The 13,709-nt window shown below is 30.0% G+C and overlaps 2 protein-coding genes across 3 annotated transcripts in view; both read left to right on the top strand.

The window, feature by feature from the left end:
• Pp4-19C (protein phosphatase 19C) overlaps window positions 1-1,549 on the top strand; it is an 8,266-nt gene extending 6,717 nt beyond the window's left edge. For both annotated transcript variants that reach the window (XM_014431138.2, XM_014431139.2), the window contains exon 7: window positions 102-1,549. In XM_014431138.2, the coding sequence (XP_014286624.1) occupies window positions 102-231 (130 nt within the window). In that variant the 3' untranslated portion in view covers window positions 232-1,549. The remainder of the gene's footprint in view (window positions 1-101) is intronic.
• A 5,330-nt stretch (window positions 1,550-6,879) lies between these two features.
• The window catches only part of LOC106687328 (serine/threonine-protein phosphatase PP1-beta catalytic subunit), a 13,886-nt gene continuing 7,056 nt past the window's right edge, over window positions 6,880-13,709 (top strand). The window contains exons 1-6 of the mRNA XM_014431150.2: window positions 6,880-7,030; window positions 7,144-7,264; window positions 7,576-7,707; window positions 10,072-10,302; window positions 11,735-11,911; window positions 12,416-12,567. Coding sequence (XP_014286636.1) covers window positions 7,213-7,264; window positions 7,576-7,707; window positions 10,072-10,302; window positions 11,735-11,911; window positions 12,416-12,567 — 744 coding nt within the window. The 5' untranslated portion in view covers window positions 6,880-7,030; window positions 7,144-7,212. The remainder of the gene's footprint in view (window positions 7,031-7,143; window positions 7,265-7,575; window positions 7,708-10,071; window positions 10,303-11,734; window positions 11,912-12,415; window positions 12,568-13,709) is intronic.

The following is a 13,709-nucleotide window of genomic DNA, read 5'->3' as shown; positions in this document are numbered from 1 at the left end:
ATAGAAAAACAACAGTGGTACATACTCGTTTCATTTCCCGTTTAATTCAATCTATAGTATTGTTAAAATTGCAGTGTTATTAAAATGTTACTTTTTTTTAGATGTGGGAATGTTGCTGCAATTTTAGAACTGAATGAGCATTTGCAGAGAGACTTCACTATCTTTGAAGCCGCTCCACAAGATTCAAGAGGTATTCCATCAAAAAAACCTCAGGCCGAATATTTCCTTTGAACAATAATGAATACTGTGATTAACGGGTGCAAGAAATCCAGCATCTTTTTAATAGTGACTTCCTGATCTAAGATGAATGAATTGTGAAGCAATTTCTAAAAAGAATTTTATATCGTTTCTTTTTTGATAATATGGCCAATGCTCATGGTTACTTACAGCAAGGCATTCTTTGGTACAGCATAGAATTGATTTGTTATTGTTATGTAAAATATTTTATATTCAATGTAAAACATTGTAAAGCAAACAAATTACAAGCCTGACATGACTAACTTAATTTTTTTTGCTTCATAATATAAACAATCATATTCATACCCTTCTTCATACACTCATCCTCATCTACTTTTGTTATGTGCATCTTCCATGTCTACTGATGTATTACTAGTTTTATCAAGATGTCTTTCTATTTTATAATGGTATTTATAGTCATTTAATTTATTTCATCAATTTTGTTGATATTGGATATGTTAATTGTTAAATTGGATGTATGTAAATTAAGTATTGTAGCAAAATGTATTATTTGAATGCAGTCATATTTTCTTTAATTATTTTTAATATTGTAAATGCACATATGCTTGTTCTTAAGTTCTAGGTCATTAAATTAGTGTGCATATACATTTTTTAATATATTGATGGACATGTTCATGCTAAATATTTTTTTATTTAACTCAGACCAGTGTATTTATTTTGTTTTGAAGCCATTATTATTGTTATATGATATTCATGGTAACGAAAAAAAGTGTCAGGCTTGGCAACCAAATAACCTAGTTTTGCAACAATTTATTACATGAGGGAGGTTCAAAAATGTTATGTTCCTATTTTTGCTTAAATTAAATCTATATTCTGAAGAAGAAAAAAATCCAAATCATTGCAATTCCTCAGCATACCATTTTCCCTACTTCAATAAAGAAATTACTTATGAAACATTACTTTACAATTTTCAAGTTGGTCATCAATATGTTGAGATTCGATAATGCTTCTAATTAATATGAAATCGATATCAGGCATTTGACTGTTGAAAGTAGATTTTGATATTTACATTGTTTATATAATATAGTATTGTGTATTTTTCAATCTTAGATACTGAACTATAATGAATGTGAAGGATAACAATTAAGATTTGTAAATAATTCTTTGTAATATTTTCTTTTTCCTTATAACTAGTATTATTTCCTATCCCCACGATGTTCACATTTATTTGGGAAATGAATTAAAATTCTTTTTCTCCTTATAAATAAGGCTTATCATTAATTTATGACTTATTTTAATATTGGATTATGTCTATTTTATTTATTTTGTTGCAATAAAATATGGAACTATCTGTATTCTTTGTCTATATCCTTTTAATGTGGATCAGATTATTTTAAGTTTAAATTAAACGAAAAAAATGTTGGATTATTACATGATTTCTTAGTAATATGTTTATTAGCAAATAATCATTTATACAAAATACAAGTCCTTTAATGGAACTGCTTATTTTACTTTATATCTTTATGATAAATCTGTTTGATGAAATAGATTCTTCTTTATTGAAAGATTGTTGATTGGTGCTACCAAAAAGCAACTTGAACAGTACAAAAAGTTTAGTGAGTGCCAACATAAGCACTGTTCAGTGCTTCAGGAGCTAAAAACTAAAAATATTTTAAACTGAGTTAGAATATAAGATAGCATGAAATATATTATAAACTGTGATGTAATGAAAAATGAACTAAGTGAATCAAAGAAAATAGAAATAAGATGTACAAAGTATAAAAAAATAAAAATTAGACAGAATGAACAGGTGGAGTAATAATAGATATAAGAAAAATAAAGACAAAAATAGTTGAACTAAAAGATGGGAATGAGCAAATATATTGAGGGGCAAAATAATGGTCGCTTAAAAGAAAGAACAAATTGAAACACCAACCTTATGTCTAAGAAGTAAACCAAAAAGTGAAGGAAGATTAAGAAGTGGACATGACCTACAAAAAAAGATGGTCATACATAAGAATGAAAATAAAAACAAAATTTAAAAAACATAAAATTATAGTAAAGTATGATAATAAGAAGTATAAGTAGACATTAAATACTTAAAAGATCTATTTGAAACTAAACCAGTACTATTTAGTTCCACTTAGATAAAATGGTTTTCAAAAATGACTATACATTCATGTTGGTTTCTGTTGGGTTGGGGTTCAAAAGGAGCCTTTACTAGCCCAACTGTGAAAAGAAAAGAATAGCCGAATTTTGTTATTTTTAAATAAGTGAACATAATAAAAGGAACGCAAAATATGTAAACAAAAAAAAAAGAAAACTTAAAACTATTACAAAATTAAAAGAATTAAACAAAAGAGAGAGAAAAAGTCTTATATCACCAGTGATTGATGGGACACTTGTGGATGTTCTCGTGGAGGTAGATCGACAAAAGGATGTACGGCCGCCTTGTCCTCTCGGAGGATGAGGCCAAGTAGTCCGCCCGCCCGCCTTGGCTCAAATAATGTAGATGACGGAGATGGCCAAGATGCTGGAAACTACGAGTTGGCCGCAGCAGTTTCAATAAGGTTTTAGGAAAAACATTTCTTTCCATAGACATGATAAATTAATTATATTGCTATGATTTACTAGTGTTCTACTTCCATTGAGCACTGTAGTTCCCATTGCTATGGCTGTCCTAGAGCAATATTCTTAAAGATTCAAATACATCTTAGCTTTATTGGAAGATTATTGATTGACCGTGTGCATAGATGAATGGGATATGGTCCGGGTGCGGTAAAAAAAAAAAACTCAAATAGTAAATAATCATACTATTTTTATTGAGCCAACGTTTCGCCCCACGTTGCAGGGCTAAAAAAGATACAAACACTATAGTTACAAAAAGGAAAAAAGAAAAAACATAAGTGGAAAATAACAGGGGTATAAATTGAAAAGTAAAATATAATGAGAAAAATGAAAGGTTGTAAATAGTAAATGAACGCAAATGCATACCTTTATATTAATTCATCTTTTGAAAAAAACTTTTACTGTATTAATTTCTCAATTGAAAAGTTACAAAAATTATTTCAATTAACTACAAATGGATTGGAAAACAGTTGGTTTGCTATTCTTGTTCATTCACTTGTTATCATTGCTTGTTTTGTTTTGTTTAAAGGCGTAAAACCTGTTGGTCGTAAACGCCTATACTTGTTATCATTTAATTGCACATTTACAGTTTCTTTGAGAATGAGGGTAGTGTTAGTCTCTTTTTATTCGATAAGAGAAATTGAATTATACGAAAATATATATTTTAATTTAATTGGTGTATGTGTATCGAGAGTTTAATGCTCCGTGTTTCCAATATAACAAGGTGGATAGAAATGACATACATGCCAGGAAAAAGGAATTAGAATAGACGGGAAAGGGGTAGTCCTTCGACGTTTTTACAACACTGGAGGAAACCAAACTTTAGACATTTTACAGGATAAGATATCACTGAGGAAATGATTGTGAAATTATATACAATAACCTTCAAAATAAAATTTCTAAAGTAACAAACATAATTGTTCTATAATCTGGGATCTAGGCAAGGATCTTTGATAGCCATATATCCATATCCGGTGCTGACGTGAGAGGCATAAAATATAACTATTTGTTTATGATATAAGTAAGTAAAGTAGTAATCTAATAAACAATAGAGTTTAATTTATTAAGAGTAATAAACAAGAATATAGTTTAATTTGTACCATGTTTGACGATTCTACAACTCAAATGGATTCGAGTTTTCTGTTCCAGGAGCGCTAATGCTTGGGGAGCACTGATTAAGGTGTTGACACACACGAGGCAAAACGATCTCCTCTTATAAACGAATAATAAAACTTTGGTTAGCATCAAGGAGCTTAAATTAAGGGTTAGCAGTTCTGCTATAAAGCCAGTTTTGATAAAGAGCTCCGAGATCCGACCTCTAACAAGCATAGAAAGCAGAATCGAGGTATTCGATACTAAGTCCTCCATAGAATAACAGAAGTCATTTAGGATCAGCATCTTTCAGGATCAACGTTCGAAGGTGAAAGTCTAATAAAGAACAGCTTAGTTAAAGTAAGTTGATTTATTATGACTTGAAGAAACAGTAATAAGATAGGAGGGACCCTTAGCCACAAATAATCCATTTTTTACTCATTTTATACTTCTATGAAGGCTCTCGCAGTTGACAAGATATCAGATGGGTGGCCGGAAACCATATAGAATTAATAGAGATATTGTATGTAGAACGAAAGAAATACATAAGACATTGATGTAGCAGACTAGTAAGGCGCCTAATATGTTTGCAGTGCCAACAGGAAACAGATAACAAATAAAATCGTTTATATAATAGGGATAGCACAGAAACGCTTTCCGTAAGTGCTACAAATCAAAATACCTAGTTACTAACATAACTGTTCAGTAAACACCTGTAATCTGGGATCTAGGACAGCCATCATTGGTTATTACTCACAGCTCATTGGCCATTATTTGAGTTAAATTTTCATACTCTTTCCCAGCCAATTATTCGTTTTACTGGACCTTACTAAACTTTAATTTGAGAGCGCGGGAGTGATGTTCCGTTAACAGATGTCAATGATAAATAGTAACACATGGTGTAATATATTGTAATTAGCTGAATAGTTTATTTATGGACAGACTATTCACCAAGAAACAATTTATGGAATGTATTGAAAAAACAAGTTTTCCTTGTAGTCCCTTCGTTCCCCTCTTTCATTTCGAAGATATATCGTTCCACCCATCGGATATTTAACGACATATTTCCTGCTCAAATATTTTAATAAAAAATGATAAATGTTTATATAGTAATTTATACTTTTTATAATTTCCTTAATTTTATTCCTTGATCTATAAAGTGTTTTTGATTTGACTCAACTTTTCTTGGGGAACCAGCCGTTTTGGTAAACAGGTACCAGAATTCGAATTCTCGATGTGTGAATAGTGATCCAAATCCACCAAACAATTGAGTCTCGTCACCAGTATACAATGTAGTTTCCTGGCAACTAAGTTGACTATTTTAAGGAAGAGTTTTATAGCTATGGATATCAACCCAAGAATAAATTATCACATATATATATTACACCTTCGGGAGGAGGGAGGGGGAGCGAATACCAATAGAACGAAAACCGAAATCATTAGCCATTATTATTGACTAAGTACGTCTTCATGATGCTATTTGGGGATGCCTTTCTCAAGCAAATATTGTTTGTTAGTGCTACACTCATAAAAGCTTTTCTTCTTTCAGATGTTGTTGGAACAGACTAGAGAAATTGATAATTTAAGATCCCATTTTTTCGAAAATAGTTTCACTTTTCTCACCAGGGTGAAATATGCATTCATTAATAACCAAAGTTCCAAATCTGTGGGACTATGATTAAATTAGTTATCAAGGTAATCAATTATCGTACTAGGTATTGGCTTTGAGGTTGATCTGGAGAGAGCTAGTTGGGTAACTTGAAACCTTTTTGATTACCACTAGACACCAAGAGGCATTTTTTTACCTCTGGGATACAGGATGTTTGAGGTAACAATAGGAATAATCTTAAATATTAGACTAGGGAATGGTATTGTATCTCTGATAAAATGTATTTATGTCTTTTCAAGAGTCCAAATAGATCCATAAGTAACAATTTAAGATGAGTTTAAACAAATAGCAATTGCATTAATTTAGCTTGTTCTGACTTATTGTTTGCAGAGGGAGTTTATTAAGTATATTCTCTTCCGCAGAGAATGAAAATTAATTTTATCGAAAAGATGACACCTTACACTGTGCACACATCCCGCCAATATTCTATTGATAAAAAGACAAAAACAAAACGCTGTTAACATGCCTTAGCGAGACCAGTATCTGCTGACAGTTCGCTGTAAGTGAAAGTATGTATAAATCTTCTTCCTCTAGAAGTTTAACCCAGGCTGCATATCTTTGTTTCATAAAAATCAATTTCTAGTATGATCCCCGTACGACCCTATAGTACAAAAGGATGTTAATGGCGCTACATTGTCTGTTTTAGGTAATTAAACGTAATCGACTCATATTCAGCGACTTCAAGATGAATTAATCTATCCTCTTAGAATTAGTAGCATTACTTTCGATTTTTAGAAGTTATCACGATTGGCCTTCTTCTTTTCATGAATGAAAACAAGTATCTTTTCTAACCTTCGCATTTTATTCAATAATGTTTAGTAATTTTACATGTTTATACTAGTCGAGTTAATTAAATTCTAAACGTTACCTTTTAATTATTCAGAAAAAGACGTATAATCCACTGCAATTTAGCAGTCTACAATAAATCTTTTAAATTTTAAGCCTTCCAGAATGAAAAGTTAAATTAGTCATAAAAGTCAAATATCATTATTTATTAAGATTCTTTAAAACAAAGATTCTCACAAATTCTATAACTACAACAAAACAACTTGCTTAGCATGTTTTTCCAAATGACCATACTATTTTTATATACTGAACATGTGCTGAACTCAGTGGTATTTTAAAAAAGGAAAGATTTGATTTCTATGGATACTTATAAATGTAGTTCTTATATATTGTTTTTGATAATTTGTCGAATATGAATAAGAAATGTGAAATTTTTTTATAATGAGATTTATTTTTTACTGAACAACTAGTTAAATGAAATAAACTATTGTGCCAATTATAGCTTGCTTCGAAATTTCACTTTATTACAGTAGAAATTAGACAATGCCATAAGCAATAAAATTATAAAGGCAGCAGCAATCAGATTATAATTGACGGAATTAAAAAAAATAACAATGTAAACATTTTTAAAAATTAGGAGGGTTGGTTTCCCAAAAGGTACATTAATATTATATAATTACCTTGTTTTTAAGTTTTAGTTAAGACTTTTTTAAATAAAACCCTTGATTTAAACAAATCAATCTTTGAACAATTATTACTTGTGATTTAAGAATGGTAGAACTGTCAAAACTTCTTAAGCGGCGTCACATGACCCTCATGACGTCATATATACAGTGAAAATGGCTGACGTCGAGCTAAACATTGACAACCTGATTCACAGGCTTCTTGAAGGTATTAATCTGTTTTAATGCCTAATTTATAACCTATTTTATATAATTACTGTTATATTTTGGTTTTGTTCAATTATCAATCCTTAGTTTAATATTATTGAATGTCTGAACCTGTACCACTGTAGTCCTTTTTCGGTTGCATATTTTCAAATACTTTTATTAAAGCATTTATCTGATACTCTCTTACCTTAGTTAATTTTTTACATACACAAATGGTTCCTTTATGTTTAGTATGGCTGTTTCAGCTGTATTGTGTCACCTATATTTGAGGGTGATTTTACCAACAATCGCTCACTCATTATCTGATTACAGTTCGAGGATGTCGACCAGGAAAAATAGTTGCTATGACAGAGTCTGAGGTACGCGGACTTTGTTTGAAGTCTAGAGAAATATTTTTACAACAACCTATTTTATTGGAACTGGAAGCACCTCTCAAGATATGCGGTAAGCTATATTCTATGGTAAAACTTTTAATCAGAATATTAATGGGTTGCCAAGAAATATATGGATAAAGGAACTTCTAATGTACTTATTTTTGTGTTAATTAATATCTTGACATTAGTGTAATTATTGTTGTCTGGTTGGTTTCACTGCCCCTATCTAGAGTATTGACTGACATTAAGAACTTTTACTGTTATATTTTTAAATGATTGAATACTTTGTCTCTCTTCCTGAATCCAAGGAGTTTTTATTCCTCAAATTGTATCTAATAGCATTTCAACTTGTGTTAACACTCTTGGTAACTGGCATGCCATAGAAAACAAGTAATTTTTAATTTGTTCTATATGTGCTCTTTTTGTTTGTGTTGTCATATTAACAAACTCTTAGTACTATGTATTTGTTTCAAGAATGGTCTCTACTTAATGTTTAGTGGGACTCTCACATTACATCAGATCTAAAAAATATTTTTCTTCAATCTTGAACTCAGATTGATACTCCACTATATATCAATTTTCTTTGTTTTTAACTTATCCCAATTTGATTTCTTGATAGCTTAGTTTGTTATTTTATAATATGGATTGTTGGTAATATACTTCTTATATTACTAATTTAGATTTGGGTAATAAACAAGTTTAGTTTTCATAATAAGTACTAGAATGACTGATGATAAATTTTATGATATACTTGCTATAGTCATGGCTTTATTGTCAATCACTTTCAAATATTTTATTATAGCTAATGTAAAGTATAAATATAACCACTCTAAACTCATTATTTATCATTTAAACTTTACCTAAAAAGACTTCCTTGGATGGGTTGTATTTTATTTTGTTGTAAAGTAGGATTCTATAGTTGTAATTGACTTCAACATAACAAATAAGATTTCTGCAAGTAATATTCAAACTTTATTATGTTTTATTTTAACCATAGCTGTTATCTTCTTAATTGTGAAAATAACTTAAATGAAAATAATTCCCTATTTTTACAAATAGCAAGTGATAACATTACAGTGAGGTTATTTTGCTTTGGTGGCTGATGGACTAATCATGTGAAACTCTCAAGTACATTTTAAGCTGCTGGTTCCTGTATTGATTGTTGATTAAGTGGCTTAGCCTCTTACTATTCACAAATTCCTATTTCATAATTTTACATTGTCCTAATTTTTTTTATTTATTTATATTTATAAAATCACTTATAGTTAGCATTATTTTAATATTAATTACAATTTGTTTAAATTATAATCTAGGCTTTTTTATAGTTACAATATAATTTAATTTTCAAGTATTTCTAATTCTCATCAATTGATCTTCAGTGTGTTTTTTCTTAAAGGGAATTGGATTATCAACAAATTTTATAAATAGTACTTAATAATATAGTATCCTAACCTACCTATAGTTAGGTTAGGAACTTAATCCCTTGTTAGGTGTGGTAAGGATTTTTTTTCTTCATAAATTAGGGTTAATTAAAGAGCAGGATCTGTAAGGTTGGGTGATGTAATTGAAATTTGTTAACAACAGCAGCTGTTCAGAAATTATCAAGTGGGTTTAACCACAGGAAGACATAATAGTTGGATTAAATATTAATAAATGTTATTAATTATAATCACTATAATTGAATTTGCACAAGTTATATTTACCTGATTATTACTTGGTAATTGTTTACTATATCCAAAATTATTTAAAGTAAATTTATTGAAAGCTATAATTTATTTTCATTGTCTTAGCTTTAGTTACTTAACATATATTGGCTCTTACTTGCTCAGAAAATGACCAATCTAGCTAGGTATTTTCCAGTAGAATTCGGGCAGTTACCAGTCAAATTTAATAATAACTCTTAGCATTAATTGATAATACCACCCTAATGATATTTTATTTTTTACTCATTGAAATTTATTGAATATCGCTTAAGAATGACTGAAGAATCGCTTATTGATGGCTTATTATAATGTGTTTGGTGTTTTGTGAATCAAAAGCTTGTATTTTGGAGTGTGATGTTACCCTCTTTTCTCTTTTTTTTTTTTTAAATTTAAATTTAATTTTACTGAGATTAGAGTTGTTTGTTGGTGGTGAAAAGCATTTATGTGCGATTTGTTTGTTAGTTCACTTCATCAAGCACCCAAGATATAAGAGGTATGTTTTGTTTCTCCTGGTCTAGAGATGAACTTTTCATTAAAGATTGCCATTTCATTCTAGAGATGGTAAAAATGATCAACATTTCAGAATTAAGAACAGGCCAGTTCATAAATCCAATGTTAAAAATTCACTCACAAATTATTTACCTATATTTTATATTTTTTTTATTTTACTGACTCAGATAAGTATATATTTTTTTAAATGTATCATGTTCATTTAAATAATTATATTGCAGGCGATATACATGGACAATATACAGATCTCCTTAGGTTATTTGAATACGGTGGTTTTCCGCCTGAAGCAAATTATCTGTTTTTGGGTGATTATGTCGATCGTGGAAAACAGTCTCTTGAAACCATTTGCCTTCTACTTGCATATAAAATCAAATATCCAGAAAATTTCTTTCTTCTTCGAGGAAACCACGAATGTGCATCAATCAACAGAATATATGGATTTTATGATGAATGTAAGTAATTGTTTTGTAATGCATGTCCCTCATATCTGCCTATAAAAAAATATCATCACTATTGGGCTAACATAATGTATCATTCTTTTGATGAACTTCACGACATAAGCAATTTTATTAATTTCATGGTTTATCTCTCTGACAGTCTTTACTTTGAAATTTATTAAATCGTGTTTCATTTATTGTCTCAGATGCACTGTAGAATTTCAATAGTAAACAGTAGAAAATAGTCCTACTAATAAACTATTTTTGAGACAAAGCTGTTTTAAAATTATTTTTCAAAAATAAATTGTTATTGTCCTAGTCAAATTAATTTAATTAAATCTGTGCCACTACAACCCATGAAGGGTCAGGGGGGGGCTTTAAAAAGAAGTACTGTTACTAGTCCAACGTTGCGCAAGGAGTTGATTTGGTCAGAATCATGCTCGACTGCCAGATTTTTACCCAATTTGAGAGGCTGGGTGGATCCCAGGAGGGCTCTAGAACCCACAGGAGTTGACTCATGGCTACAGTGTAACAGAAAACAATTTTCTGCCCAGCCGGATTTGAACTCGGGTCCTTGGAGTTAGTAGCCACATTTATAGCCTTATTATGAGGGTCTACTTATTAAGTAAGAAGGGTTATTTCCATCTGATTAATTAAGGAGTGAAGGTAAAACCACGCATTACTGTACATTGCCTGCATGTAGGTCATGTATCCGCTCAGTCTCTATGAGGCCACACTCAGCCCTAGTTTGGCTGTCTGTTCTAATCTTAACTTCAATAATCGGAATTCCTATTATTTCAACTCACAAGTCTGCAATTGTGTGTTAGCGGCCTTGCAGCCTGTATCTGGTGCTAATACAGGGCGTTCATGTATGGTCTGGGCTCTATATTTTCTCATTCATAGATTCATCTTCTGTTGAAATCCTGAAAAATCAAATAAGTAAACCATATTTGATAATTAAGTTAGTAAAATATATAAAAGTAAAAATCTTGATGAAATAAGAAGGAGAGTGGACGAAGTGAAGTTAAAGATGGTTGTGAAATTAAAATCAAAGTCCGAAATGGAGCACATTAGGTAAGATTTCTCTCCCTAGTAAGTGATTGTTATCAAGTCATTTATTGCTTAACATCTGCTATCATTTCCTGCCTTACACTATTAAATTTTCTTAAAGCAATGAATTATTATTTTAGGCCATCTATTTTTATGAAGTAATGGTATTTTTACCAAAGGTTAGTTGGGGCTGTAGTCAATAATAAACTCACTGGGTATTATTATAGTACTTCTATGTGTTTCTCCTCGATTTCTTTTACAGTTAGTGGCATCTATTTATAATTAGGTTTACATTAATTTTGTATGCTCTTTAGTCCTATGTATGTTGTTTTTTAAAATATTATTAATGCAAATATAAATTTGACGTGAATGAATCACCTAATCTATTTTATTTAAGGTAAAAGGAGGTATAACATAAAGTTATGGAAAACATTCACTGATTGTTTCAACTGTCTTCCAATCGCTGCCATTATTGATGAAAAAATATTTTGTTGCCATGGAGGTTTAAGTCCAGATTTGCAAGGAATGGAACAAATTAGACGAATAATGCGACCTACTGATGTTCCGGACACGGGTAAATAATTTTTTGTTTTATACATTTTACTAAAATTTGATATAAACTAAATAATTACCTCTTTGACTGCTTAAGTTTTGAGTACAATAAATTTTTTATATTTTATTTTCGTCGAGTTTTAATAAATTTTGGCAGTTAATTAATAATCACTAGTCTTCAAAGCAGACCCCATCTATGTTTGTTGAGTGCAAGTTTGGCTATTTTGATTTTTAATACATAATGACATCAATTAGCGATCATTACAGTCTACAGCCAGACCCTGCCTGCGTTCATTTTGTGTCAGTGTGGCCATTTTGATAGTTAATTGTGGTCATTATAAACTACTCCTGGACTCCAATCTACTGTCTTTGAGATTCAACTAGTTTTATTTTATCTTAAAGGCATTTATAAACGTTTTGATTTTACGTATGCATTTTTAATAGGTAGGTTCACCTAATAAATGTTTATGTTAAAACCATTTCATTTTTATTTGGTATTGTATCCATTTGTTTCTATTTTATGTAGGTCTGTTATGTGATTTGTTGTGGTCCGACCCAGACAAAGATGTGCAAGGTTGGGGAGAAAATGATCGTGGTGTATCATTTACTTTCGGAGCTGATGTTGTTAGTAAGTTCTTATCAAGGCACGACTTAGATCTTATTTGTCGAGCCCATCAGGTAAATATAACTTGAATTTCTTAGTATTTTTATTAAAATTAATTTATATTAATACTCACAAGTTTGAATATTAAATACAATACAATTTAATAACTTAAGCTGCTGTGTCAAGTTTTTCATATTTATATGTTATTTATCTCTTATTGTTGGTATATTTATTTTTAATTAAAAATTTTTTATACGTACGTAATTTTATAAAGTGTTTTGAAAATACTTTCCAGTTATTATGTAGGTTAGAGTTGAAAGTTTCATTAAGATCATAAAACCTATGGAAGTCATTAAAGTTCGTACTGTATTAGTTTTTTTTTATCTGTTAAATTTTGTTATTAAACTTTTTAGATTACAGAACCTTATAAAAAATCTCAATAATAAATGTACAATAAAGTTATAGCAAATTATTTTCTTTGTAAAATTTGAAATTTATTGTGGATTCTCGCAAAAAAAAAAAAAATATATATATTTATTTTACTATATTAGTTCATTTTTCACTCTAATCAATTATTCAATAGATTTATTGTTTCCAATATTCTTGTTTGTGGAATTAAGTTTTTTATATTAATAAAGGGGTAATCCTTTAGCATAGTCCTTATTTAGTTCCATCTGTCTCTGCAATTATAAAAGGTTAAAACAGGAGTGATCTAAAATCTTTTATGAATAGTTCTCTATTAGCAAATTATCCACTCAATTCCTGAGTACCTGCAGATGTAATGACTTCACTTTCATCACTGGTTTGAGGAAAAAAAAAATTTGAAAAATTAGAAATTTCTATTACCAAAACTAGTAGACGTCATTTAAAATCAGAAATTAGCATTTTGGGGAGTTAATTATTGACCTCTACTCCTTTTTTTATGCTCAAAAATCCCGAGTGATCCTTCCTTGAAAGGAAGCTGTCTTCCTAATTCAAAGCTAAGACCTCTTCTAGCCTTGTGATATTATTTTTTTTATTGTATATATGTATGTATAGTTGACCGTAAAAATTGATATATAGGGAGATGGTCAGGGTTGCGGTCAATAGTGAAACAAAAATAGTTTAAAACTATTTATTTTTCAACGTTTCGCCCCACTTTGCAGGGCTTCATCAGGGCTAAAAAGATACAAAATGAAACTATGTTAAGATAAAATGATAGAAATAAAAATAAAAA

The sequence above is a fragment of the Halyomorpha halys genome, unplaced genomic scaffold (assembly GCF_000696795.3).
Source record: "Halyomorpha halys isolate HHAL.00 unplaced genomic scaffold, Hhal_1.1 Scaffold946.1, whole genome shotgun sequence".
NCBI lineage: Eukaryota > Metazoa > Arthropoda > Insecta > Hemiptera > Pentatomidae > Halyomorpha > Halyomorpha halys.
This window is presented reverse-complemented; position numbering and strand designations above follow the sequence as displayed.